At 37.7% G+C, this 27,193-nt stretch overlaps 1 protein-coding gene across 1 annotated transcript in view; it reads left to right on the forward strand.

Annotated features, from left to right (window-relative positions):
• LOC113077907 (ADP-ribosylation factor-like protein 15) overlaps positions 1-18,175 on the forward strand; it is a 110,410-nt gene extending 92,235 nt beyond the window's left edge. Inside the window, exon 5 of the mRNA XM_026250174.1 lies at positions 17,406-18,175. Coding sequence (XP_026105959.1) covers positions 17,406-17,558 — 153 coding nt within the window. The 3' untranslated portion in view covers positions 17,559-18,175. The remainder of the gene's footprint in view (positions 1-17,405) is intronic.
• Positions 18,176-27,193: the final 9,018 nt, after the last annotated feature.

The following is a 27,193-nucleotide window of genomic DNA, read 5'->3' on the forward strand; positions in this document are numbered from 1 at the left end:
TGGCGAAAAATCTGGTTTGGCTGGTATGATCAAATTTCTTCCCAAATTCAATGAACGTGATCCTGACGTATTTTTCTCACTATTTGAAAATGTCGCCTCTGATCGAGAGTGGGATGATGAGGATAAAATCTTGCTTTTGCAAACTGTATTAGTTGGGAAAGCGCAGGAAGCATTTGTTGCGTTGCCCACTACAGAGAGAAAGAACTATCAGTGTGTTAAAGATGCAGTTTTAAAATGTTACGAATTGATTCCAGAAGCGTATAGACAACGTTTCCGTAATTGGAGAAAGAGTGATCGACAAACCCATGCTGAGATAGCTAGAGAGCTCAGTAGTTTTTTCCATCGTTGGCGTACGGCTGAGGGCATTAGCAATTTTGATGATTTGTGCGACTTGGTGATTTTAGAGCAATTTAAAAACATTTTGCCAGAACGAATTGCCACTTACGTAAGTGAACATCAGGTGAGGACGGCCGCTCAGGCTGCTGTCCTAGCGGATAATTTCGTGTTAATGCACAAAAATCCTATGAGGGAGCATCCGCCAAGACATGAGTATAGTCGTAGAGAACATCGCCCTGTTCGTCCTAACACAGGTCCTTTTAATGCGGGTCCTTTTTGGAGGCCCGATTCAACTCGTAACAGAGTCAGGGACATGGATGCTGACAATAAATGTCACTATTGTTTAGAAACGGGTCACTGGAAAAAAGAATGTCCAATGTTGAGCGCTCGTAATAAGAGTAAAGCAGGCAGTAGCAAACCTGTAGGCTGCGCTTCTAGTGTTTTTGCTACGAAATTACAACACTATGTTGGATCACAGGAGGCTCTGTTAACCGCGCCCGATCGTCAACAGACGAATGTACAAGTTGGGAAGATAGACGGTGATAAAACAGCAGTGTCTAATGTTGTGGATTATACTCCGTTTATCACAGAAGGTTTCTTTTCAATGGTTGACGATGCTCAAAAAGTCCCAGTTAGAATATTACGGGATACGGGAGCATCAGAGTCTTTTATTAGTGAGTCTGTTCTACCGTTCTCTTCAGTTTCAAACACTGGAAATGTAGTTTTAATTCGTGGAATTGATCTGCAACCATTTTCAGTGCCATTGCATAAGATTCAGTTGTCTTCAGCGTTCTGCAATGGAGAGGTAACAATTGCCGTGCGTCCATCTTTACCAATAGATGGTGTCGAACTCATTTTGGGAAATAATTTGGGTGGGGGCCGTGTTTGGCCTGAAGGGTCACTACCACCTCCTGTGGTTAGAAGAGACGTTGTACCATCAGCTGAGTCTGACAAAAATCTGCAAGATTTTCCAGAGGTGTTCACTGCCTGTGCGGTGACTCGCGCAATGAGTCGCGCACAGTTGGAGAAGCCATCTGATGCGTCTAAAACCAAACTAAAATTATATATTCCAGAGTTGCCAGCATCACTTTCTCGTAGTGAAATGATTGACGCACAAAAAGACGATCTTGGCCTTCGGAAATATTTTGATTTGGCTTCAGAGTTAAGCATGGATAATAACTATTGTGTCCAAAATGGCTTGTTGCTTCGCAGGTGGTCACCGTTTGCAAACCCTGAGGTAGCAGATCCGGTGTTGCAGGTGGTTGTTCCTGAGAAATATCGTAATCTAGTGTTAAAAACTGCACACGGGGAAATGACTGGACATTACGGTGTAAAGAAAACATACAGTCATTTGTTACAGCACTTTTACTGGCCGCGGATAAAACGTGATGTGGCTAAGTTTATTAAGGAATGTCACATCTGTCAAATTGCGGGTAAACCAAATGTGTCTATTAAACCTGTGCCACTACATCCAATTCCGTCAGTAGGTACTCCATTTGAACATCTCATAATTGATTGTGTAGGTCCCTTGCCTACATCGAAATCTGGCTGCTTGTATTTGTTTACAATAATGTGTCAGGCTACGCGTTACCCTGCTGCATATGCCCTAAGAAGTATAACAACAAAGTCAATTATAAAGTCACTATCACATTTTATATCTATCTTTGGAATACCGAAGGTAATTCAAAGTGACAGGGGTTCAAACTTTACTTCTAGGACGTTTGCCGAGGCTCTAAAGCAGCTGCGCATAAAGCACAATCTAAGTAGTGCATATCATGCACAGAGTCAAGGGGCTCTGGAGCGGTTTCACGCCACTTTAAAATCTTTGTTGCGTGCTTACTGTGTTGAGATGGAAAGGGACTGGGAAGAGGGCTTACCATGGCTATTACTGGCGGCAAGAAGCGTTGTGCAGGAAAGTACAGGTTTTAGCCCGAACGAATTGGTTTTTGCTCACAAAGTGCGCTCATCTTTGTCTGTACTGAGCAGTGATCTGGATAATTCAGAACCACCAGAAAGCTTGGCGGAGTATACAAATGGGTTTCGTCGCAAACTGTTTTTGGCCTGGAAAATGGCAAGCAGTAATTTAACTGAAGCTCAGCAAAAAATGAAAAGAATTTATGATCGCAAGGCGGAGACTAGAGAGTTTAGTCCAGGTGACCAAGTAGTAGCATTACTGCCTATACCAGGTTCGCCTTTTAGGGCCAAGTACTCTGGTCCTTATTCTGTTGTGCGGCGGGTTTCAGCACTTAATTATTTGGTGTCTACTCCTGAGCGTAGGAGATCTACCCAATTATGTCACATAAATCTGCTCAAGCCTTATTATTCCCCAACATTGTCGGTGGGGGGTGACAAGGTTGACATGAAACCTGTGGGATTAGCAGTTATCAAGGAGGTATTGAGCACATCTCAGGTGGCAGCTGAAGATGGGGTTCAGGGTCCGGACGATGCAGTCCTACATGGGCGTTTAAATAACACTGAGTCGCTGGCTAAGTTGGACAGTCTTTTGACTCATTTGGAGGGGAGGCAACGTGAACAGTTGAAAAGCTTAATTTTTGAGTTTTCTTCTTTATTTTCAGACATCCCAACCTGTACGAGTCTAATAGAGCACGAAATAGAAGTCGGAGATGCACAGCCTATTCGGCAGAGATTTTATCGGGTTTCACCGGATAAACACAAAAGTTTGGAGGACAGTGTCCGGTATCTTTTAGATAATGGTTTGGCTAAGCCTTCTTACTCAAGCTGGGCATCACCATGCTTGTTGGTCAAAAAACCTGATAACACCTTTAGGTTTTGTACTGACTATAGGAAAGTTAACATGGTGACAAAACCAGACTCATTTCCATTACCCCGAATGGAGGACTGTGTGGACCAGGTTGGTGCTGCATGTTTTGTTAGTAAATTTGATTTGTTGAAAGGTTACTATCAAGTACCGCTTACACCTCGAGCCCAAGAGATTTCCTCTTTTATTACATCATCTGGACTTTATTCATACAACCGGATGAGCTTTGGACTTCGGAACGCACCTTCCACTTTTCAACGACTCATGAACAGAGTCGTTGTTGGGTTGGAAGGGTGCGCAGTTTATCTTGATGATGTGGTGTCCTATGCGGATACCTGGGAGCAACATCTGGCTCGCATTCGTGCACTATTTGAGAAGTTGGTGGCAGCGAATCTCACTGTGAATCTTGCGAAATGCGAGTTTGCCCAAGCCACTGTGGTTTACTTGGGCAAGGTGGTCGGTCAAGGTCAGGTACGATTGGTGAGAGCCAAAGTTTTGGCTATAGATAAGTTTCCTCCTCCGACAACAAAAAAAGAGTTGATGCGTTTCTTGGGGATGATTGGTTATTATAGAAATTTCTGTTGTAATTTTTCAACTGTTGTCTCCCCACTTACAAATCTGCTTAAAAGTTCTGTTAAGTTTGACTGGTCCCCTGAGTGTCAGCAGGCATTTGAGAATGCAAAGCTGCTGCTGAGTTCTGCGCCTGTTTTGGCTGCGCCACAGTTAGATCAACCTTTTCAGATTCAGGTTGATGCAAGCCAGGTAGGGGCGGGCGCAATTCTTTTGCAGCGAGATAAAAATGGGGTGGATAGACCTGTTTGTTATTTTTCACGCAAGTTTAATCAACACCAAACTAATTATTCAACTATTGAGAAGGAGGCTTTGGCCTTGATCTGGGCTCTCCAAAATTTTGATGTGTATGTGGGGGGTGGCCTGCATCCAGTGGTGGTCTATTCAGACCACAATCCCCTCACTTTTCTCCACTCTTTGCAAAATTCTAACCAACGCCTTATGCGGTGGGCACTTTTCTTACAGCCATATAGACTGTCTATACGTCACATCAAGGGTGTTGAGAATGTGATGGCTGATGCACTATCTCGGGCCCCGGAGGAGTCATAGTGATTGTGTTTGTCTTTATCCTTGTCTTTTTTGGTCTCTACTGTCCTTAATTTGCTTTCCAGGCGCCAGGATTGCTGGATAGTGAGATATGAAGGAGACTGGGGGTGAGAGTGATCAATCTAGGTGAAAGTGGTGTTTCACGGGTGAGTGGCTATGAATGAGTCAGTGTGATTGAGTCTTCCAGAATGAATGTTTTTGAGATTTTGTTTTGTATTTATTTTTAGTTATTTGTGCCTGGAAATGCTGATTCAGAGTCCCATATATATGGGTCTCTGTCTTTTTAGGGGGGAGGTGTGATGGCCCAGCTCTAATGTGTTGGGTCTGCCACTTTCTCCCTTTTTTAGTATGGTATTTTGTGGCTGGTTTTGGTTTGTCCCTGTTCTGGTTTGCAGGAGGAGCTATGGGGGTTGTACCAAGGTGGCTAATTGATGGCCTAATTGGAGGCTGGATAAAATCAGTGCTCTCCAGCTGGCTGCTAGAGGACTGCATTCGCGAGTAGACTCTCAGCAGGGCTGTTGGCAGCCCTGCTTCTTTATCTTTTTGCACTACACCTTCACTATGTTGATTTACACAACATTTTTGATTTGTCTTACATAAACTGACTTTATGAATATTTTAGTTAATAAATATACTTTTGTTTAAAATATACTTTGGTGTGGTCTCCCCTTTATGTCGTGTTCACTGTGAGCCAAGTGGCTACGACACGTACAACTTAATTTTTGAAACTTTGTCCATGTTTAGCATGGGAATCAAACTCTTTAACAGTGTAAAAAACTCAGTATGCATGAAATAGCATTTCACCCCCCCCCCCCCCTTTAAAAACACAGAGATATTTGAAGCAGTTTTACTCACCGCCTGCGGTTCCAACACAAGACCGTGACCCTTTTTCGTTGGGACTGCATTATTCTTAAGAAATAAACGATGTGCAAATCCGGCATCAAACTGGACCTTGTTTGTAAAACAAGCATCTTCGAAATGCAGGGAACAAACACAAACACTTGCACAACTCTGTTAATGCTCTGTAAAAAATAAACTCCATCCACTGGTCCCTTAATCTGGAGTCCATTAACGCATATATGCGTTTTGAGTCATTTTCTCTGGATAACCCCGAAAAGAACTTAAATTACACTCTCAGTTTAAATCGTACAGATAAGAGCAATACATCAATCGAATCTGTAAAGGGTCTACTTTTTTTCGGATACAGACATAATAACAAAACACCTTTGTGCACTTATAAAATAAAGATAACAAACAAGGTATGCTGTCTGCAGCCTTTGTGTGCTCTGATCTTCATTTACAAACACGTCATTAAAATGAACTGTAACTCCGTGAATACTCAACAAAGAGATATGAGAGAGATATATATATATCTGAGATAATTAAATAGAAATATTCTGAGATAAAGTAATCCATATGAAAACAACGCGATGTCTATTTTTCATGTATCCTTTCATTATATCTAATGTGACCACGCCCCCGCGCTTAACGCGCTTAACAGAGATCATAAACATGAGTAAGTCTCTTTTTATTTATTTGTACTAGTTTTCACATAACGTGTAAACATTTTACTAGTAAATTTTTTCCAAATACTTTTTCCAAACTATAATGCCTGACTAAATGTATAATCAAGTGAAACGTTATGAAGTTTCAATAACAGTATACAATATATACCATTCAAAAGCTTGATGTAAATAATATAAATGTGTCAAATAGAGATAACTCTAACAAATGTGAAAACAATTCTTTCAATGTATTCCCCCTAAAAAAACCCTGAAAAATATTCTCAGCTCTTTTCAACATTAATAATAATAATAATAATAATAATAATAATAATAATAATAATAATAATAATAATGATGATGATGATAAATGTTTTTTTTTTTTTTTTTTTTTTTGGTAGAAAATAAGATTGTTAAAAGGATTTCTGAAGGACTGTGTGACTGGAGTAAGGGTGCCTAAAAATTTGTTTGAAAGTCAGCTTTGATTGTCCCTAATAAACTGTTTAACTGCTCCCCCAAGTGGATATTAAATTATGTTGTGGGATAATTAAATATATTCTTAATAAACTACAAACATAAAATTATATACTTTTATTTTGTTCTCACATTCTTTCTTGTAACTCCCCACTCAGTGGCATGAATGAGAGGCTCATTATGCAGCTCATTATGCAGGGCTTTGTCTTCTCAGGTGTAAATCACAATGATATTCATGATAGTTGACGCCTACTCGCATATGACTTTTACAAACAAAAAGTGTCTCAGAAAATTTAAGTCAATATATTGTTTTCTGTGAATGAGTAAACAAGATGATTTTCACATAATTTAGAAAGAAAAATTCTAAGCTACAAGCTCCAGTTCTCAACAGTCCTGGGAACCAATGTTCTTTATGTGTTTTATTGCCTTATTCAAGTGATTTAACATTTTTAGTTTTTCACTAACCACGCATAACATTTTTTTTCCCTCAAAAATACAATCATGTACATGCATGCATTTCACATATTATTATAGCCCAGTTTGTGTTGATTACCGTGATATTAGACTTTACCCATTTAGATATTTATAAGAAACTGAAAAAAGCACAAATATCAGGGCATGAAAAAACTTCTCCAGGCCCCAAAAATACCCTTAGACTCCAGAGGGTTTTAATGCTGTTTTTCTTTTGGTAATCTGTGCAGGGTTGTCTTGCCCTGGCAACCAAAAACACACTCCTTTTGTGACATTTCGCAATGCTCTCGCTCTGATCAGTGAATGTCTGTGCTCTCAGTGCTCTGCTCTACGGGAGCGCGCGCTCTTGCGGCAGAAGTGCCTCAGGACCCATATAAGGAAATTCCGCTCCATCTGACGTCACACAGAGCCATACTGGGAAAAATTTTTCCAAAACTTGTGACAAACCGGAAGGAGTATTTTTGGAATGGAAATACTCCTTCAAACATACAACTTAATTTTTTAAATTTTGTCCATGTTTAGCATGGGTGTAAAAAACTCAGTATGCATTAAATAGCATTTCACCCCCTCTTTAAACTATGCTTATGGTATATATATATATATATATATACATACATACATACATACATACATACATACATACATACATACATATAAGTTTAAGTGATGTTTTTAAATGTTTTAAGTTTACATAAAATTAAAAATTACATTTCAGGCTCTACTCTTCACCACAATGGTAACACTACAAAACAACATAACAGAAACCTTTGTAAATTGTACAAAACATTTAAGTACTAACTCATGTCCCTCTGTGTTAATCTTGTGTAAAAACACACCAAATAACACTTAATTTGTACATTTAATTCCCTTGTTTTCTGATGCAAAGCATGCTGGGAACTAGAAAACGCAATCATTTTAAATTCACCTTACAACAAAATTTTGAGTTTACAGAACTTATTTTAATTAAATCCAATGAACTTTCATTATTATTTGAGTGCATTTAACTAATTCCATTAATTTCACTGTTCGGTTTTACAGTGATATATATGCATATATATACAGTACACATTGCCGGACTTACCATTGGGCTTGAGTGGGATGCAGCCCATGGGCCCGCCTTGTAGGGGGCCCGCCTTTGCCTGTTTACTTTTATTTTATTTGTTCATTAGTCAGAACTCTTTATTAGCCGCATTTCCACTTCACACACAAGATCTAAACGGCTCAGCCGGGACTACAGCTTAAGCCGGGCATACACTTAGCGATTTTTTATTTTTTATTTTGTGATGTCAGAAATTTTGGTTGCCCCTCGTGAGGGTATCGCACAGTTGAAGCACCGACTACCTTAAACTCAGTGCTTTTCCCCTCTATGTGCCTGCACGAAAATAGAACCTCAACTATTTAATCTTTAATAGGCTACAGCAAGAAAGAAAATTAAAAGAGGGAGATCTTTTGATATAATAATGTTATCACGGGAGATGTGAACCATTGTCCATCATTTTGCAATTAGTGATGAAGACAAAAATGTTGCAAAATTATAAATATTTAAGTTTCAAACCATGAAGGTGAGCCATTGGATGCCACACAAACAAATTGGCGTTCGAAAAATCGCGTCACAAGATCACGTCCCGGTGGATACATTGAATGCATGCTGAAATTATTGTTGCTTGGCTACATAAAAGTTTAAGCATATGTGATGCATTGCCGCAATTGGTCTGACTGGTGTGTGAGAGAAACAAAGGTGTATGCGTGTGTATGTGTGAATTGATTCTTTTTTTTTTTTTAGGTTATACTCTTTTGCAATTGAGCATGAATACGTTTACTACTTAAACGACATTGTTTACAAATACAGTATGGGATTAAAATCAGCAAATATCAATGTATAGTCTTAGGCTAAATGACCTTGTTTCGGTGAAGCTTGGTGAAACAGCATGGATTGGATATTTTCCGTTCAGATGCTGAATCATTGAAGTAGTACTGTTGTGGAATGCTATGTCTACTTTGCAGTACAGTAGACACATTGCACTTTGTTCTCTTCTTTTTTAGGAATGTAATGATCCCAAACTTTAGACATTCTCTGCCATTTATGGACATCTTTACTCTCTGCCATCGCACCAACTAAATTCAAAATGTATCACGCGCTGTGGTGTGCTTCCTGAACATTGAACAGCGGTCGGTGAGTCAGATCCCTGCACGTATAGTGTGCGTCATAGGAATTTAACGAGGCTTCGAGGCAGTTTTGCCTCAAGGAATTTTTGTAATCGAGTTTCACCCCTAACTCACTCATTAAGACAATCACTTGCTGCCACCTACTAGCGGTTCTAGTTTCATATTTTAAAAAGTAGCTAATTAATGTTTTTGTAGATTTGTTATTATTTTTATCAGTTCTATTTGTATTATTATGTTATTAGTTTTTCAGTGTTAGTTTTAGTTTAATTTTATTTACCTTATTTAGTACATAAGGTTAAACTAAATATATATTTTTTAAATGTATCTAGCTGAAAGAAAATGACCCTGTTAGAGCAGACAGTTTAAACTGCTACTCTCAGTTTGACTCATTGTGAGCCACAGGTGAGTAGGATGATGAAAAGATGCAAACATACCAAATTCTAGCTTACTTCTGTTTAAGCATTAATCTTCTGACAAAACATGTATCTGTAGATATACTGTAACTGTTTCAGGAAAGCAGGATGTTAGTAGAGAGTACTGTATATTACTTACACCCACAGACAATGTAGAGTGTAGAAAAGGGAGCTGTTTGTATAAACTTCTAGCTAAAGTGTTGTTTTTCAATGTTCACCTTACTATGGTTCACATCCTGCTAATAACAGAAGAAAGCTCTATGAACCTTTACGTTTACATAAATCCATTAAACAAGTTGATCTGCTTGTTTCAGAATTGCTCTTTAAAGATTATACTTTGTCAGTCTGTGACCCACCTCCAAGTTTGAGTTTTTGGTTTCTTTTTAAATGTGTCCAAAGCAGTAGATATTGTCTGTAAGTGATATTTTATGGGGCCTCTTTGAAAGCCTTGTGCCTTGCCAAGCACATAACTGCAGGCTATTTAGACATTGAAAAAACCAGCTCAATTTCATGGTAAGTGCATCTGGTGATATCTAGACATTTCTTTCAAGTGTGTTCTCCACAGCTGACTGATATCTTCAGGGGGAAACTTGTCACCCAGAGTAATTGGCTTTTTCTGATATCTGAGCACACCCTTAAATGCCCAAGGTGAGCCCTGGTGATGCTCTTCAGTAGGGAATTTTTGTCTAATGTAACAGTTGTAGAGTGCTATCTAACCACAGAGACGCAGCATAAACCCTTATTCTCAGGAATCATTTGAACATTATGAGCACTCTAGAAATCGACCAGGGGCCAGATTCACAAAAATAATTATGAAAAAAAAAAAAAACATATATATATATTAATTGCTTGCAATTTTCTTCTTATTTTCTAACTTAAAGGTGGGGTGAAATTCTATTTCATGCATACTGAGTTTTTTACACTGTTAAAGAGTTGGATTCCCATGCTAAACATGGACAAAGTTTAAAAAATTAAGTTGTACGTTTGAAGGAGTATTTTTGTTCCCAAAATACGCCTTCCGGTTTGTCACAAGTTTCGGAAAGTTTTTTTCGAGTATGGCTCTGTGTGACGTTAGATGGAGCGGAATTTCCTTAAATGGGTCCTAAGGCACTTCTGCCGGAAGAGCGCGCGCTCCAGTATAGCAGAGCACTGACAATCACTGATTGCTGATTGCACCGTTGATGCTCTGTAAAAATAAACTCCATCCACTGGTCCCTTAATGCTGTTTCTCTTTTGGTAATCTGTGCAGGGTTGTCTTGCCCTGGCAACCAAAAACACACTTCTTTTGTGACTTTTCGCGACTCTCTCGCTCTGATCAGGCTGTGCTCAGCCTCTCTCTGCTCTGCTATACTGGAGCGTGCGCTCTTCCGGCAGAAGAGCGCGCACTTAGGACCCATATAAGGAAATTCCGCTCCATCTAACGTCACACAGAGCCATACTCGAAAAAAACTTTCCGAAACTTGTGACAAACCGGAAGAGGTTTTTTTGGAACAAAAATACTCCTTCAAACGTACAACTTAATTTTTAAAACTTTGTCCATGTTTAGCATGGGAATCCAACTCTTTAACAGTGTAAAAAACTCAGTATGCATGAAATAGCATTTCACCCCCCCTTTAATGTGTTTCGCAGATGCTTTTTATCCAAAACAACTTAATTCATTCCCTGCTTATCGAACTAACAACCTTGGAGTTACAACCGCCCTGCTTGTTTCTAGCAAAATTGCAAAATGGTTATAAGAAAATAACAAAGACTTCCATATTGTCTTGTCAGCTTTCAAAATCAGTTTTATCAATTACAATTTTAAAGTCATGTACACCATTTCTGAGATGACCATGAATACTGAAATTGAACATGAGAAGCCGGACAAATTTTGAGACATATGCTGACATATTGATTATGCATTTTCATTTTTCAAATGAATAAAACTTGAGTTTTAACAGATGTATTTTCTTCTGGCAGTTATGCGGCTCCAGCCATCTTATTCAGATCTACAGTACCGTGTGGCCCTATCTAAACACAGTTCAACATATGAACCCATTTATGTTAATTTAACTCTGACTGGTGCTATGAAATGGTCTAGTGGCTGTTTGCTTGGGCATGTAACCAGAGAGTTTTGTGGTTTCCAAACCCACATGGAATTTGTCAATCACACCCAAGAGAATGGCTTGTAAACTGAATTGTCTTGGTAAAGCCCCAACCTCAAGGAGGGAAATGAAAAGACATTCATATCTGCAGCTGACTGTGAAACACATAAATAATAGTGAGAACTCCAGAAAAGGACTGGATCCACCACAGCTCAGGGTAGCAAGCAAGAGGAATTACAGTTCGGCTTCTGGCCACTGGCCTATTTGTGTAGGCCAGACACACAATTCAGTTCATGCCATGTCCTCTGTAGACAGCCAGAATGTATTATATAATCCCATAGTCCAGGGGTCAGCAAGTAAGTTCGGCATCAGGCCAAAAAAATTTTGACACCTAGATGGTGGCCCAGAACATAGTCAAAGAATAATTTAAGAAATTTATTAATAAAAATACAACTACAATTGCCCGTTACAGCATCTTTTGTGATTGGTAGTGAGATGTTACTCTGTGTTAAATCCTTTAGTAATTAACAAAAAGCAACATTTGTGTGGCAGAGTCCAGAAAAGTATGTGAGTGGAGTGGAGCACTCCAAACATTCACTAATAACTCTGCTCCGCTCTGGGTTCACCGTTTCCCACTCTCGCTCCACTCCATGCTCACTGATATCAGAAACACCACTCAGCTTCAGTATATTTGAAATAACATAGTTCTGTTCATAACGTATAGGCCTATTAAAAATAAAATAACAGAAGAGTGGCTTATTGGAGCTTATTAATGTGCAAACTTTTATCCTATCACATGACAAGGTAAGGTAACACTTTAGAATAAGGTTCCATTAGTTAATGTTAGTTAACTACTTTCGTTAACATGAACTAAGCAAGAACAGTCCTTCTACAGCATTTATAAGTCTTGGTTCATGTTAATTTCAACATTTACTAATGCATTATTTAAATCAAAAGTTGTGCTTGTTAACATTAGTTAATGCACTGTGAATTACCATGAACTAACAATGAATAACTGTATTTTCATTAACTAACATTAACGAAGATGAATAAATACAGTAATAAATGTATTATTCATTGTTTGTTCATGTTAATTAATACATTAACTAACATTAACTAATGGAACCTTATTCTAAAGTGTTACCCAAGGTAATAACAGGGTTGTCAGTATTAAAAGGTATAATTGCTGCTTTTTGCCGTGCAAATTTTTCTTGTGATGAAAATAACGTTTTCGTTAGTTATTTTACCTACGAGTCGATGCATTTCTTACAGATTTCTGCTCATTCGAAATCGGATACAGATAAAGTAGCACTGTAAGATTACATTTTTAATGCATTACTGAGAGAGCGATTGTGTGTGAATAAGTGTTATAGGCTAGTACTTGTTTAAATGATGCTTTTAGCTGAAAATATTCAGTAGCCTATCTAGAAGGAACAAACAAATTCCTTAAGAACTATAACTTCCTGCTCATGTCCATCGCTGTCATCATAGCTTTCACATTCTTTCTGATTTGAGTGATCCTTTTTTTCAAGCTAGCCAAATATGTTTAACATGTGAATTCTTGCTAAATATGCAGTTATATGACAGCCCGTTGGCAAGAATTGTATTCGTGATGGAGCGGTGGTGGAGCGTTCTTGGAGCGAGTGAAAACCACGACGCTCCGATTTTTTTTTTTTAATCTGCTCCTCGCTCCAGGCAAAATCACACCGCATAACAAATTAGCATTTTGTTGTATCACCATTCTATGTCATTGTGTCATGGACTTAATTTCTCACAAGCCACTGCCTGTTCCTAATTATCTTGTTACCTCTGCTTATATGAGCCTGTTTTCTTCTGCTATTGATTGTGAAGTCATAAAGTGTCACAGTGCTATCTTGGGTTTTGTTTGTTTGTTTTTTTTTTTTTTTTTTTTTTGCAGAATAGACAGTTTCGCTCTGTTTTCCTGAACTTCTTGCCATGCCCATGCTTGATTCTGTATATAACCTCATGCCTGTCTGACATTGTGGATCACTCCTTCTACATCATTAAACTTCTGCATTTGGATCCCAACCTTTACCTCCCTTGCAGTCTCGTGACAGCCATATTCTTGTTTTGTTTTTAGAAAAAAATTAAAAAACCAATAAATGCACAATTTTTCTGCTTTCAGTGTTACATTTAAAATACCCATTGAATGGAACATAAACTTTCCCAGATGCAGAGCTCAAAGGAAAATGCACAAATAAAATCAACTGAAATTTAAAGAAATGTATATGAATATATCTAACTAGAAAATTTGAAAAATGCCTTAATTCCAACATTTATAGTCCAGCTGATTCTGATTCTTTAGTAGCAGATGGACAGACTCCTTTAACCAAGACAAATTTGTTAACACTGTTTGGGTCGATCAGGCCCCAGGTTAAAGTGACCTAATCTGTCATTAAACTCCTGTTACACTTTGAGCGAGGAACAGCTCTATGCCCCCTAAAGAGGAAAGACGAGACACAATCTTCTGACTCAGTGAAATAGGTCGTGATGAAAACAGCAGACACTAATATATATGCCTGCGCTGCAAAAACAAGTGCTTCATTTGTGATTCTTTTTGAGAAGGATTCAGTTACAGTACTTTGGACAAAAGACTCATCTCATTGAACATTTAGATTTGGTTTTTCAGGTCTTTCTGCCTGTTATCATCAGTTTGGCAGCGAGTGTGCATCATACATGCAGATTGCGAAACGATAGATATAGTTGCATCTGATTGTTGTAGGAACATATCCTCTGGTCTGATATTATCTGCCCCATGAACTGTATTTCCTTGTACTTTTACCTACCGAGACACTGAAGGTAATACCATTTGGTAAGAGACATCTGACGCTGCATCTCTTTTGTTTTGAGCAAGGTAAATGGTGGATTAGATGACTATCTTACTTTGGATATCATGGTTTCACCATGTCTCATACCTCATTATCTCATATCAATTAGGGTCATTCAGAAAAAAGAAAAACAACACTGCTGTTCAGTAGTTTAGGGTCTGTAAGATTTTTTCATATCTTTTTGAAAGTATCTTATGCTCGCCAAGGCTGCATTTATTTGAACAAAAATAGAGGACAAGCAGTAATATTATGACATATTATTCTAATTAAAAGAACTGTTGTATGTTGTATTATATTTATTTATAAGTACTTTATTCCAGTCAGGGGCGGCCTTAGTGATTTGGGGGCCCTAAGTAAATTTGTCAAAGCAAATTTCAGGTATGGGGCCCCAACATGTGCTCTTTTACGCCTATCCCTTATTTTGCTCCCTCTGTCTCTCATAGTTTATATTTTACGTACCTCTTCACAACTTAAGTAAATAGTTAGTCAACCTGATGCTGCTCTAAAGCCATTTAAGCTTATTTTTCAGATAACAAAAGAATACTTTATTAAAAAAAAAAAAAAAAAAAAAAATTGCTCAATGAATTTAATGAGTTATAACCTTCTTCAATCTATTTACAAAAACGATTCGGAAATTATGTTCTGTATTCCACATGTTCTTAAGGCACACAGTAGGGTTTTCCAAGAAACAAATCGAAAATGTAATCTAATATTAAGTGAAAATCTCCAGCCATCGCATCCGTTTGTATGAGTGTGCAGCAGTTCGCACCGGGTCGCATGGGAAAGCACAAACTCTTTTTGTTGACATTAAAAAGGACATCAAATGTTTTCCTTCTGTAAATGTTATTTTTATTAACCCAAATAACTCCTGCAAAGCTGAAAAGATCCTTGCTATGACTTACAGAGTTAGTCATGCTGTGCCTTTTGAGCAGAAGTTGTATGATGTAACTTGAATAGATCAGATTTAACAGATGCTTCTGATCTGCTCGGGCTACATAACAATATAATCAAGCACAGAGCACATATCTTTGACATATAATCCACTTAATCAGTTGTTTATCCATTTAGATTTAGTTAATAAGTACTCAAAATCGTTAGTAGATTTTGAGTACTTATTAACTAAATCAAAACAGTTTCCCTGATTTGAACCTCGCTTTACAGTGGACAACTCTTAGCAGATAGCAAGCTTTTTACACTTTGGAAATGTATAAAAACTGTTTATAGATATTCTTTAGAGGTTTGTGTAGAGAAAGGAAGCCTTATTGTTATGGGGAAATGTCCTTTATCTCATGTCCAAAAATGCTAATCTTCAATTAATACAATACAAAACACTTCATAGAACACATTACACAGGCAATAGATTAGCTAAAATGGGTTTCACATCAGAAGTTTGCACTCATTGCAATCACAATTCTATAGATACATACATCCATGCAACCTGGCACTGCACTCCAATCAAACACTTTTGGGAAGAGGTCACACATTCACTATCCACTATAGTCGGATGCCACATCCCGCTATCGCCCTCTCTTTGCTTGCTGGGGGACCTCACAATAATTACTAATAAAAATATAAACTCTAAAATGCTCCTCATAGCTCTAACCATCGCCAAGAAAACTATCCTCATGAACTGGAAAACTCGTAACAACATACACATTAACCACTGGAAAAATCTCATTACAGACTTCATTACAATGGAATATACATCTCCCCCCTATAATTACAAATCTGAAACCGACCTCTACCATCCAACACTTTCTGACCTTTTACAACTATGAATCCCTTCTCTCCTCTCAACTCCGACTCCTCTCACCTTTTAATCAACTCACCGATATTACTGCATTTTTGTTATTTTTGTCATAATATATATATTTTTTTCTTTATTATTGTTATTGTTATGATTACTATTATTATTTTTATTATTGTTGTAATTGCTGTTGTTATTGTCGTTGCTCTCATCATTGTTATCACCATTGCCATCATCATCATCATCATCGTCATCATCATCATTATTATTATTGCTGTTTTGGAATTACGAACCTTGTTTCCACTGTTGTCAATACTGCTATGGTTAAATCAACTGATTATTTCCAATTCCCCCCTAATCTTTTCGTGTGTTTTTAATGCACCACAACGTAGAATAGAAAAAATAAAATAAAAATAAAAATAAATAAAAAGGTATGTATGTGTGTATGTGTGTATGTATATATATGTATATATGTATATATATTTATACACATTGAAAAACCTCATAAACACTCAGGCAGGCAAGACAGGCGAGAAGTGGTTTCCATAGGACAACACCTCTGTCCCAAATTGAGACACTCTCACACTGTACCCCTTCTTTTAATGCACCTTAGACACTACACATAACATAAAAAAAAAAAAAAATAGTACAGGAGAAAATAGGGACCGAAGAGATGCGGGGGGAGGGTTATCTTATATTATCTTCTATTATTATCTTACTATCTAAAAATTGATTTGTCTATAGAGAGTGCTGACAATGGTAATTGTTACATAGGAGAAAAGATAGAAATAAAAATAAAAAAACTGACTAATACAATGCTGGCAGTATGATGGTAGTGAGGAGTGGTGGTGGTGATGGTAATGAAGATGGTAATAAAGAATAAATGGCTACTTTGCTTATACACACACACACACACACACACACACATACATACACACACACCAACCCACACTTACACCCACCTATACATTTACACACTTTTATTTCAACTCTGGAATTACTAGATTGCTTGTTAATGCACTATTCTGATCTGTATGTCTGTCTGTTAAATAAAAAATAAAATAAAATAAAATAAAAAAAACAATTTCCATTACTTCAGTTTGGGGTATCATAAAATATGAAATCATAATCAATTAGATTAGATTAGAGGAATGTGATGAATTTGAAGACAAAATAACAGATTAATTTGGATCCCAAACATAAAAACTGTCAAATAAATACTTCAGTTTTCACTTCTTTGTTTGAATATGATTTCAATTTTAATTTCAGATATTACCATGTCTTTCTTTTTTTTTTTTTTTTTACCGGGAATTTTCCCCATGGCCTCTTATATTCTCACAAAATTAAACCTGACGAGCAAAATAATTAATAAAGTTTTTTTGTTTTTTTTTTAACAAACCAAAATTGTCTTGGTGATATTTTTATTGAGCAGTTATAATGTAATAAATGTTTCCTCTTTTTTTTTCAGATACAGAAGTACTTTGAATTACAGCCACTGGCCCGAGGCAAGCAATGGATTCTTGCAGGCAGTACAACAAACAACATGGAGGCTGTGAAGGAGAGTTTAAGTCAACTCATCAGCCTTTTGGAAGAGAAGGAGGTGCTACCTAGCAGGATATGATTCAATCAAACTTCAAAGTGAAGAGTGGGTTTGAAGTGTTGTTTGCTAAAAGGAATTTTTTTTGGACTTCTTCGTCATTGTATAATAACCCACTGGAGACATAGAGGCAAATAGCCACATGTTTTGACGAGCTGACCGACATAATGGTTACCCTCAGCTTAGGGCCAGACATATGCTGATTTAGTAGCAGGTGAGCCAAAGTCCTTTAAAGAGATCAAATAATTTCCCATTATTTGTAAACGTAATAAGCTATTTGATTAGCTTGAGTTTCCACTGCACTCATTATTCCTTCTTTAATTTAGAAAATGTTAGAATGTAGTCCTATAGAATAAACGTGGATGATGATGTTAATTTTTTTGAAAAGTCTTGGCACTGCTGGCCAAGCTGTTTTCAAACTCTATCAATCAGTGTCTGCAACAGCTGCATTTGACGGTCTGCCACCTCACTCCTCGCCCAGCCACGCTCTGCGGCCTCACCCGCTGCTTTCTGCTGGTATTATCCAAATTCCTCTCTGAGTTTAGGACTCACACATTCAATGTCTCTGTATATTTATAGTGATATAACTAGGTTGCATTTGTTTTGCCCACATATTGCCGCTTGATGTCTTTTTTTTTTTTTTTTTTACAAAAAACAACATATTTGTACTGCCTTTAATTTGATGTGGGACCATGTCCCAGTTAGATGTGTCATGGGATACTTTGTATACCCTCGTCCTACAATCCTCAGGGGAACAATTTATGGCAACAATATATTTATGCATTTACTATAAGGTTTAATTCATTAACATTAGTTCTCATGCATTAGGTATCATGAACTACATACTGGACCGTTTTTACAGCATTTATTAATTTAGGTGAATGTTAATTTATGCACATGCCACTGTTAATTTATGTTTGCCTATAATAAATAAATCGTAATTTAAATACATATTGAAATGATAAAAATGTGTTGCGTTTGTATGTGGAAATTAATATTTTAAATATTAACATTCTTCGTATTATATCAAATTATCATAAATAACATTATTAAATGTTTACTAATAAATGCATTAAAAGTATTGTTCATAGCTGTGGCATTTATTTTAACCTCATCTTGAAGTACCACCACTTTACATTTCGATCTGAGTGTTGTCATTATTACTGTAAATATCATAATTTTAAGTGATTATTTTGAATTTCACTCAAGACCATGTAAAATACATCTGATATTCTAATATAAACCAGTAGTTTTTCATTAGTTCCACCATCGCCCTGCAAAATCAAAGCAGCCCAGAAAAATAATCAAAGAGTATCATATCATTGCTTCCCCATCTAACCTCTGTCTCAAACTCAAATTTCAGTCTGATGTAGATTAAAAAAGTTAACGTTTCCCAGACAGGGTTCCTGATCCAGCCAGGTTTATTTTTTCTTCCCTTCTTTTTAAACTAGCCACGTTGCTTTAATACAATGTCTTTCATGCAGGTTGCCCCTGCGATTCTTTGATCTGCTCTTCCTCTGTCTATATGGCTGACGCTCCTCTCCTCTCTCTTGTCTAGCCACTCTCAGAGAAAGCCCTTTGCTCCTTCTTTTTCTCGGGTGCTCTGCTTCCCTTTGGTCACACTAATGTAGCCCACCCTCGAAGCAGAAATGCTGCAGAAAACCAGTTCGGCCTGTTAGAAATGGCCAGTCTTTCCTCCGAAGAGGCCCATAGAACGATTGCACTGGCCCTAAGGCCAGGAACTTACTGAATGCCCCATTGCTCCGCTTCATGCAACATTATCTGAATGTCAATAATGTAATTAGATACACACCAGGACACCTCGCAGGTACTGAGACAAACATGTTGCATACCTGCTTTTTTGCTTTGCTTTGTTTTGTTTTTGGCTTCAGTCTTAAAACCCTCCCACATGGAATCTCTTTTATAAAACCATTCTTAACTCCTTTTGCATATCATTTTTCTTGCTTGACTCAGTTTCACACTTGCTGTGTCTAGACATAGATTATTTTTGGTTTCTTAGCAGGAATTCACCAGCAACTGACAAAGACTTGGTACGGAGCATGGTGATCTTTGTTAGGATGACTTTTGAGAAGGAGGGGAAACACTTTTGCTCAGTATCCTATTAAAAGTCTTTTCCCAGTTGTGTTTGCTCAAAGGCAAGCTCGCCTCATCATTTAAGTCCTCTCAGTCTGAAATGGTAATGCATGACTCATTGGGGAACCTTTTTGTTTACAAGGAAAACAAAGCACATTCGTTGGTGTTTTCTCAAACGGCGAATGTTTTGCTCTCCCTCCGTCCAAACAGCCGAGTAATCTCAAGCTTTCACAACCTGTTGAAGGGGTCTGCCCCTGTGGAAATGCAACAGATGTTCCCTTGACATCCATCTGGTCCGCGTGATCCAGTACCGTGCCACACTGTGAAGGGTTTTTCTTTTATAACAGTTTCAGCTTGTGCCCGGTCAGGTCGGCCGATCTCTCATGTCTTATGCATGACTGGGAAACTTTGCCCCTGGTGAGTTTACTAAAACCCTGGGTTAAAAAAAAACAGTAGTCTCTCCCATCCTGACAACGGGACTTGGAACAAAAGCCAGTCAGTGAGATCTTGTTTGTGTTCCCGTGTTTGTGTTTTGGAGAGAGAAGGAAATTGACATACGACCCGGGTTAATTTAAAGGTGTTTTCCTATGCATGTCAGGGTTCTCAGCATGGCACCACACACCTTCTCACTAAAGCAAACAACAAGTGTGAGCTATCAGTGATATCAGCTGCAGTGGGAAACGAAATATTAAAGGATTAGTTCCCACGAAAATATAAATCCTTCAGGCTGTTACAAAACCAGAAAAGTATTTAATTTTTTTTTTAATGCAACGGTAAATGTGTAAAGTGTTTTTTCTTTTTTTTTCTTTTTAAATTGCAAAATCAGTGACTATTTAACTAATCCAATTTTTTTTTTTAAATCTATTCATACATGGAATGACTTGAATACCTGCCTACTGTATTATGTAGTACAATTCCCCAAACCTAACATATTAATTAATATATTAATAATACATTAATAATTCATGATATATTTTGAAATATTAATAATTGTAAACTTTATTTAGTGATTTTGTAAAACAAAGATTAAAATGTAAACATGCTGTTTAAATAATAATAACAACAATAATAATATATATATTTTTTTTTTACAGTGATTTTTCTTTTTTAATTTTAGAAAAAGATTTGCATATTGGAAAACTTTGTTACCTTACCTGACCTTAATGAAATTTAAAAAATCATTAAAATCAAACTTTTCATGAAGATTATTTAAAAGTTTTTAGTAATCATATAAAGCATTGATGCAAAGAGAAACATATGAGTTTGGCACATATGTTACATTTGTTAGTTACACGAACCAGTCTAATGAAACAGACAAGAGATTTGGTAACAGAAGTGGTCTCCATTGAGCTTGTCATTCAAGCTTCTGGTTGTGCTACTTTGGAGGGCTTCTTTCTCCTCCATCCCGCTCTCATCTCCTCTATTCTCGTCTTTTTTCTCTCTCATCTTTTGACGCGATGATGGAGATGTTTGTCCCAGGTGGCCCACTCATCAAAACACAAGGGATCGGTCTCCTTATTTCATACAAAAACATCACACTCTTTGTTGTCCAAAAGGAAGAGATGTAGATGAGGATTTACCCAGGAGAATCTTCCCTCCCCATTGCCCACCAAAAGCCGTCTCCGCCTCCTGCCGTCAAAGAGAAATGTCAATCAAACGAGGGCATGAGGTCTGTTGAAAAGGTCATCCAGTGGTGGTCATTTCAGCCATTGTGTTGATCTCATGAAAGGAAAAGGCAATCCAATGTGTCCAACTGACCTCACTTTGGACTAACTCCCCCTTCAGATATACTGAGAGGAAGATTTAGACATCTAGACGTAGCCTAGCAATTGTTCCTGTAACATAGGTCCTGGAGTCTTTGAAGATGAGGAACATGTAGCCATACTTTTATAAACATTTATTAACATCTCATAGAGGTCTTTAGATGACTGGCATATTCCATGAATACACTTTAGTGAGCAACCCCACTAAATTAATTCAATATATATTATTGAATTAATTTGGTTGACTTAATAATGATGTTAATTTTCTTAATCACAATTTTTATTTATTTATTTATTTTACATTTAAACATTTTGGTCACAAGCTTGAAGTGGCAAGCCCCACTGAAATAGAAAAGAATATCAAATGTAGTTTGACCTCCTGGAGTTGGCGGTCAAAAAAAGCAAGGATTCATTATGATTCATTGTTCAAAAGTGAAAGTCAATACAATTATCATTTTATTTTCTTGAGCACCAAGTCAGCATTTTAGAATAATCTCTGAAGAATAATGTGCCACTAAAAATGGGCCATTCACAGAAAAAAAAAGTATTATTATTTCAAAATATTAAAGTTTTTACTGTATATTTGAGCATAAAATACATTTAACAACATAAAAAAAATCTTACACATCTAACTTTGGAATGTTTGCATAGTTTTTTTTCTAAGAAAATGTACAGTATATTTTACAAAATTCAATAAACACTTTCCTCTGTATACACTCACTACAGAGAAACACAGAGCAGTTTATTTATCTTCTTATAATGTGTGTTTAAGAAATTATTTCTCACTAATTACTTAATTGTTAAAGCCAAAAGTCATCCACATGAAACCATTAAACATGGCATGAGACCTCCAGTGACATGGATTCCTTTGAAGAGACAGCAAATAATCCTCATTCAATGAAGCACCGAATGTGAATCATACCATAGGACACTCTATTAATCGTTATCTTCTTCTAAATATTTGATTACTCCATTTAAAACCATCTATTTGATTTTCTCTAGAGCTCTACGCCTTGTAGGTGGATTATTTCAGTTTATCCAAACAGTTTATACCCGGCTGCAGCTTCATTTACGACGCATGTGGGCAGCTTATAACTCAGAAATACACATGAAACATAAAGTAAAAAAAAAAAACAAAAAAAAAAAACACTTCATCTTCACAAACTAGCAAACACAGTTTCCCAGGATGCGAGACACCTGGGCATTTCAAATAAAAATGATGACGACAATGTTCAGAGTGTCTTGGGTGTATAACAAGACAAATTTTGCAATGATGTCTCAGTGGACAAGAAGTGGACTTAAAAACATGCTTTCAAATGCAGAATGAAGGAGTCACAGCAGAAGATTAAAAGTAGGTAAAGAGATGGAAATACAGTGAACCTGCTGTTGCTTTGAAGGCGAACACAATGAGATAGATAATGAGAAAAGACTCAGGGTGACAGAAAGTGGGTTTTAAGGGGGGAGAGGATTAAGGTTAAAAGTCACAAAGGACACACAAGAAACCAGTTCACATCCACTCTGCTGATGCCTAAAATACTAATTGAAGGCACAGGAAAAGACATCTAATAAATTAACAGCAGACACATTTATTCCTACGTGATTCATTATCTTTTGCTGAAATAGAAAGTTGGCTAATAATGTTCAACTTTTAGACCAATTAAACGCTCAACTCATTCACTAATGGAAGAAAAAGATCTGTATGGACAACTTTTATGAGCTAAAAAGTATGAACTATTTGTTTGCATATTTGGGTAAAAATGTATACAAATATGCTACATCCCAAAATGACTGATTATAGCTTCAAATACATCAGACTATCTTAAAGCTGGGTAAGCGATTTCTGGTAGACAATTTTGAGATTTTCAAATCACCGAAACATGCCCCTACCCCAAAAGGGTCTCGCCCCTATTTTGATAGCTTCGCCCCACACATGCGTAAACAACCCAGGCAACGATAATGGCGGAATCTGCTGTATTATTTATCTGCTGTATTAAACATATTCTCTTACTTCTAATATGAATATATGGAGTTGACACTTGAAACAGACAGTGGAGGAGGTTTAGACGCTCCAGGCTTATAGGGTGTGGGAAAGAATGTGTCTTTATCATAGCTGAAGGGAACGCCAATACGATTACAAATGTACATGACACGCAGGCATTTTTCAAACAAAAGCCAGCATATATTAGTTCTGTGAAACAAAGCAAAACGTCTCTGGTTCCTATCGTAACATCGGTTCCCTGAGAGCGGGAACGAGACTTCAGAAAGGTTGGAAGGGAAGGAGTTCCCATAACAGAGAAATGTCTCCATGATGTGTTTTGAAAGCTCGAGAGAGAACCGATGTTACTCAACTACTGAGAAGAAATAAAGCCACCTCGGTGCCAATCGCAGGCCTTGCGCTCCTTGAGTTCTCTCCAGCACTGGAAAGCTGATCCAATATTTACACGGGTCCTACTTCTTGCCTTATCACAAGTCTTCCTTTGTTTTGCAGACATTTACCTCTTTTGTTTTTTATCTGCCATCTCTATGTTCCTGTCGTTGCTCAGCTTGGTTTATGTCCGTCCTGTGCACTGAGCGCTCTCTTTCCTCCACATAGACTAAAAGTTTTCTAAAGCGTTTTTGAAAAAAATACATACCCCACCTTTAAGTTCAAATCCTCAAAACAAGGTTACTGTTTTATAGCAATCCTAGTTCATTGTGTTTTAGGTTTTCCCCGCCAGCCACAGGACGTCAGGCTGGCAGACTACTCTCCAGAGAATTGAGCTTCAGATCAGTAATCTGTCTGGGAATCCCTTCTCACCATTACTAAACCCAACTGGTTTATATATATATATATATATATATATATATATATATATATATATATATATATATATATATATTTAAGAAATTAATATTATAATAATATAATTAGGGATGCACGATAATATCGGCACAATATCGGTATCGGCCGATAAAAGCTTAAAATGACCATTATCGGTATCGGCCGATATGAATATTTCTGCCGATGAGCCAAACCGATATTCTCCAAGTGAAATAATTGACCTGTTTTTCAGATGTGAATGTCTGTCTACATTTGTAAAATAATAAATTTATGGTAGAATCAGTACAGAAGAGATACATGGATTTCTCTTCAGTAAAATTAAAGTTTAAATATATCAGTATATATTTGTATATATATCGATATCGGTATCGGCATCGGCCAAAATTATTTTGAAAATGTCGGCATATCGAATATCGGCCAAAATCCAATATCGTGCATCCCTAAATATAATAATAATAATATTTTTATTTAGAAATGATGCATTAAACTGATCAAAAGTGGCAGTAAAGAATTAATGAAATCCATCCATCCATCCATCACCTTCCGCTTATCCGGGGCCGGGTCGCGGGGTCAACAGTCTAAGCAGAGACGCTCAGACTTCCCACTCCCTAGCCACTTCGTCCAGCTCTTCCGGGGGAACCCCGAGGCGTTCCCAGGCCAGCCGGGAGACATAGTCCCTCCAGCGTGTCCTAGGTCTTTTCCTGGGCCTTTTCCCGGTGGGACGTGTCTGGAACACCTCGCTGGGAAGGCGTCCAGGAGGCATCCGAAATAGATGCCCGAGCCACCTCAGCTGGTGTGGAGGAGCAACGGCTCTACTCTGAGCTCCTCCCGAGTGACCAAGCTTCTCACCCTATCTCTAAGGGAACGCCCAGCTACCCTACGGAGAAAGCTCATTTCGGCCGCCTGTATCCGGGATCTTGTCCTTTCGGTCATGACCCACAGCTCATGACCATAGGTGAGAGTAGGAACGTAGATTGACCGGTAATTCGAGAGCTTTGCCTTACAGCTCAGCTCCTTCTTCACCACGACAGAGCGGTACAGCGACCGCATTACTGCAGAAGCTGCACCGATCCGTCTGTCAATCTCCCGTTCGTGAACAAGACCCAAAGATACCTGAACTCCTCCACTTGAGGCACGAACTCTCCACCAACCTGAAGTGGGCAATCCACCCTTTCCCTCTCCTTGAACTGTCACCTTATCGTCTTGGAGAGGTTTGAGTACCCGAATGATCCTGGGAGCTATGTTGTCTGGGGCTATATGCTCCTGTTAGGTTCTCCCAAGGCAAACAGGTTCTTGGTGACGGGCCAGACTAAGAACAGTTCACAAACCCCTTTATGCTGACAAATACAACAAGGACCGAGACGTCGCCCGACATGGCGCAGCCGTGGCCCCACCCTGGAGCCAAGCCGGGGTTGGGGCTCGTATGCGAGCGCCTGGTGGCCGGGCCTCCCCCCATGGGGTCCGGTCGGGCTCAGCCCGAATGAGTGACGTGGGGCCTCCCTCCTGTGGGCTCACCACCTGCAGGAGGGAGCGTAAGGGGCTGGTGCATAGTAGATCGGGCGACAGTCAAAGTTGAGACCCCCTGGCTTTAGGGACGTGGATTGTCACTTCGTTGGTGGGGAAGGAGCCTGAGCTTGTGCGGGAGGTCGAGAGGTACCAACTAGAGATAGTAGGGCTCACCTCCACGCACAGCTTGGGCTCTAGAACCACACTTCTTGAAAGAAATGCTGTTCTTTTGAATTTTCTGTTAATCAAAAAATCCTGAAAAGGCATCACAGCTTACACAGATATATTAAGTAGCACAACCATTTTCAATATAGCTAAAAATAGATCAAAAGAAGATCGGCATTTTAGCCTACTACAGGGTTTCCACGCGTCCTGTAAAACCGGGAAAAATTATGACTAATTTCCAGTCCTGGAAAAGACATATCCGGGAAAGTCTTGTTGTTGTCCTGAAAAAAATATTATTTAAAAGATTTAAATGTGTTTTCCTTCAGCCAAGAACAAACAGTTCACCAGTTCGCTCTTTTATTTTATTCTAGTCGATCTCTGTTCCTGACTTGGATACAAACTATTTTGTAAACGGGATGTTAACAAAGGCTTAAGACAAACGCAAAAAGTAGAAAATACTGTAGCAGACAGAGCAGCTTACCGTTTTGATGAGCGAAATATTGGAAGAAAATCCTTAATATTGAATTAGGCATGCATGGATATATAAAAATGTATCTCTGATGGAAACTGACAGTTTTCAGAAAAGTTTAGATGTTATTTTCTTTTCATCTTTCCCCCGTATAATGCATATTAAAGTAATATTTATAAGTGCAGTGCTGCTTTGTTTACAGCAGTAACCAAGGACCATAGCCATGAAAAAAAAAATCAAAATTGTTTCATCACTGTACTGACTTTTGACAGTGTGAGCACATTTATGTTTTCTAATGTTCTGTCCAGAGGTTGACTTTAAGAGAAGTATTTTGAATGATGTCTTAGTCTTGTGATGAATGTTTGTAGTAAAGTGGAAAACAGCTTTGCTAAAATTAATTCATTAACTTGAACTTAATCAAAATAATCTTGAATATTGTCAAAAGTAGGCTATTAGTACTTTTGTGCAAAATTAATGCTGAAGAGTGATGCAATGTCCAATCAGAGCTGAATAAGTTAGTCAGAATCCAGTAATGTTTCACTTGACCCAATACTTTATTGAAAACAATTTTGAAGGATTAATACCAATATTTTAAAAATAATACTTTCTTTCTAAATAAATAAGCCAAATAGTGACATTTACAGTTACAGTTTTTTTTTTTTTTTTTTTTTGCTATGGTACTGAAATTGGTTCTGAAAATCATTAGTTGTAATGTCTAATTAAGAGCTCATATGAGAGAGATGATTTTATAGTTTAGTCATCGCCATAAACATGAGAAATGACATTCTCAATGTTCCAGAGAAAGGAATATATTATTTTATGGCATGATCCTTCTTTTATT

Source organism: Carassius auratus, chromosome 5 (assembly GCF_003368295.1).
Source record: "Carassius auratus strain Wakin chromosome 5, ASM336829v1, whole genome shotgun sequence".
Classification (NCBI taxonomy): Eukaryota; Metazoa; Chordata; class Actinopteri; order Cypriniformes; family Cyprinidae; genus Carassius; species Carassius auratus.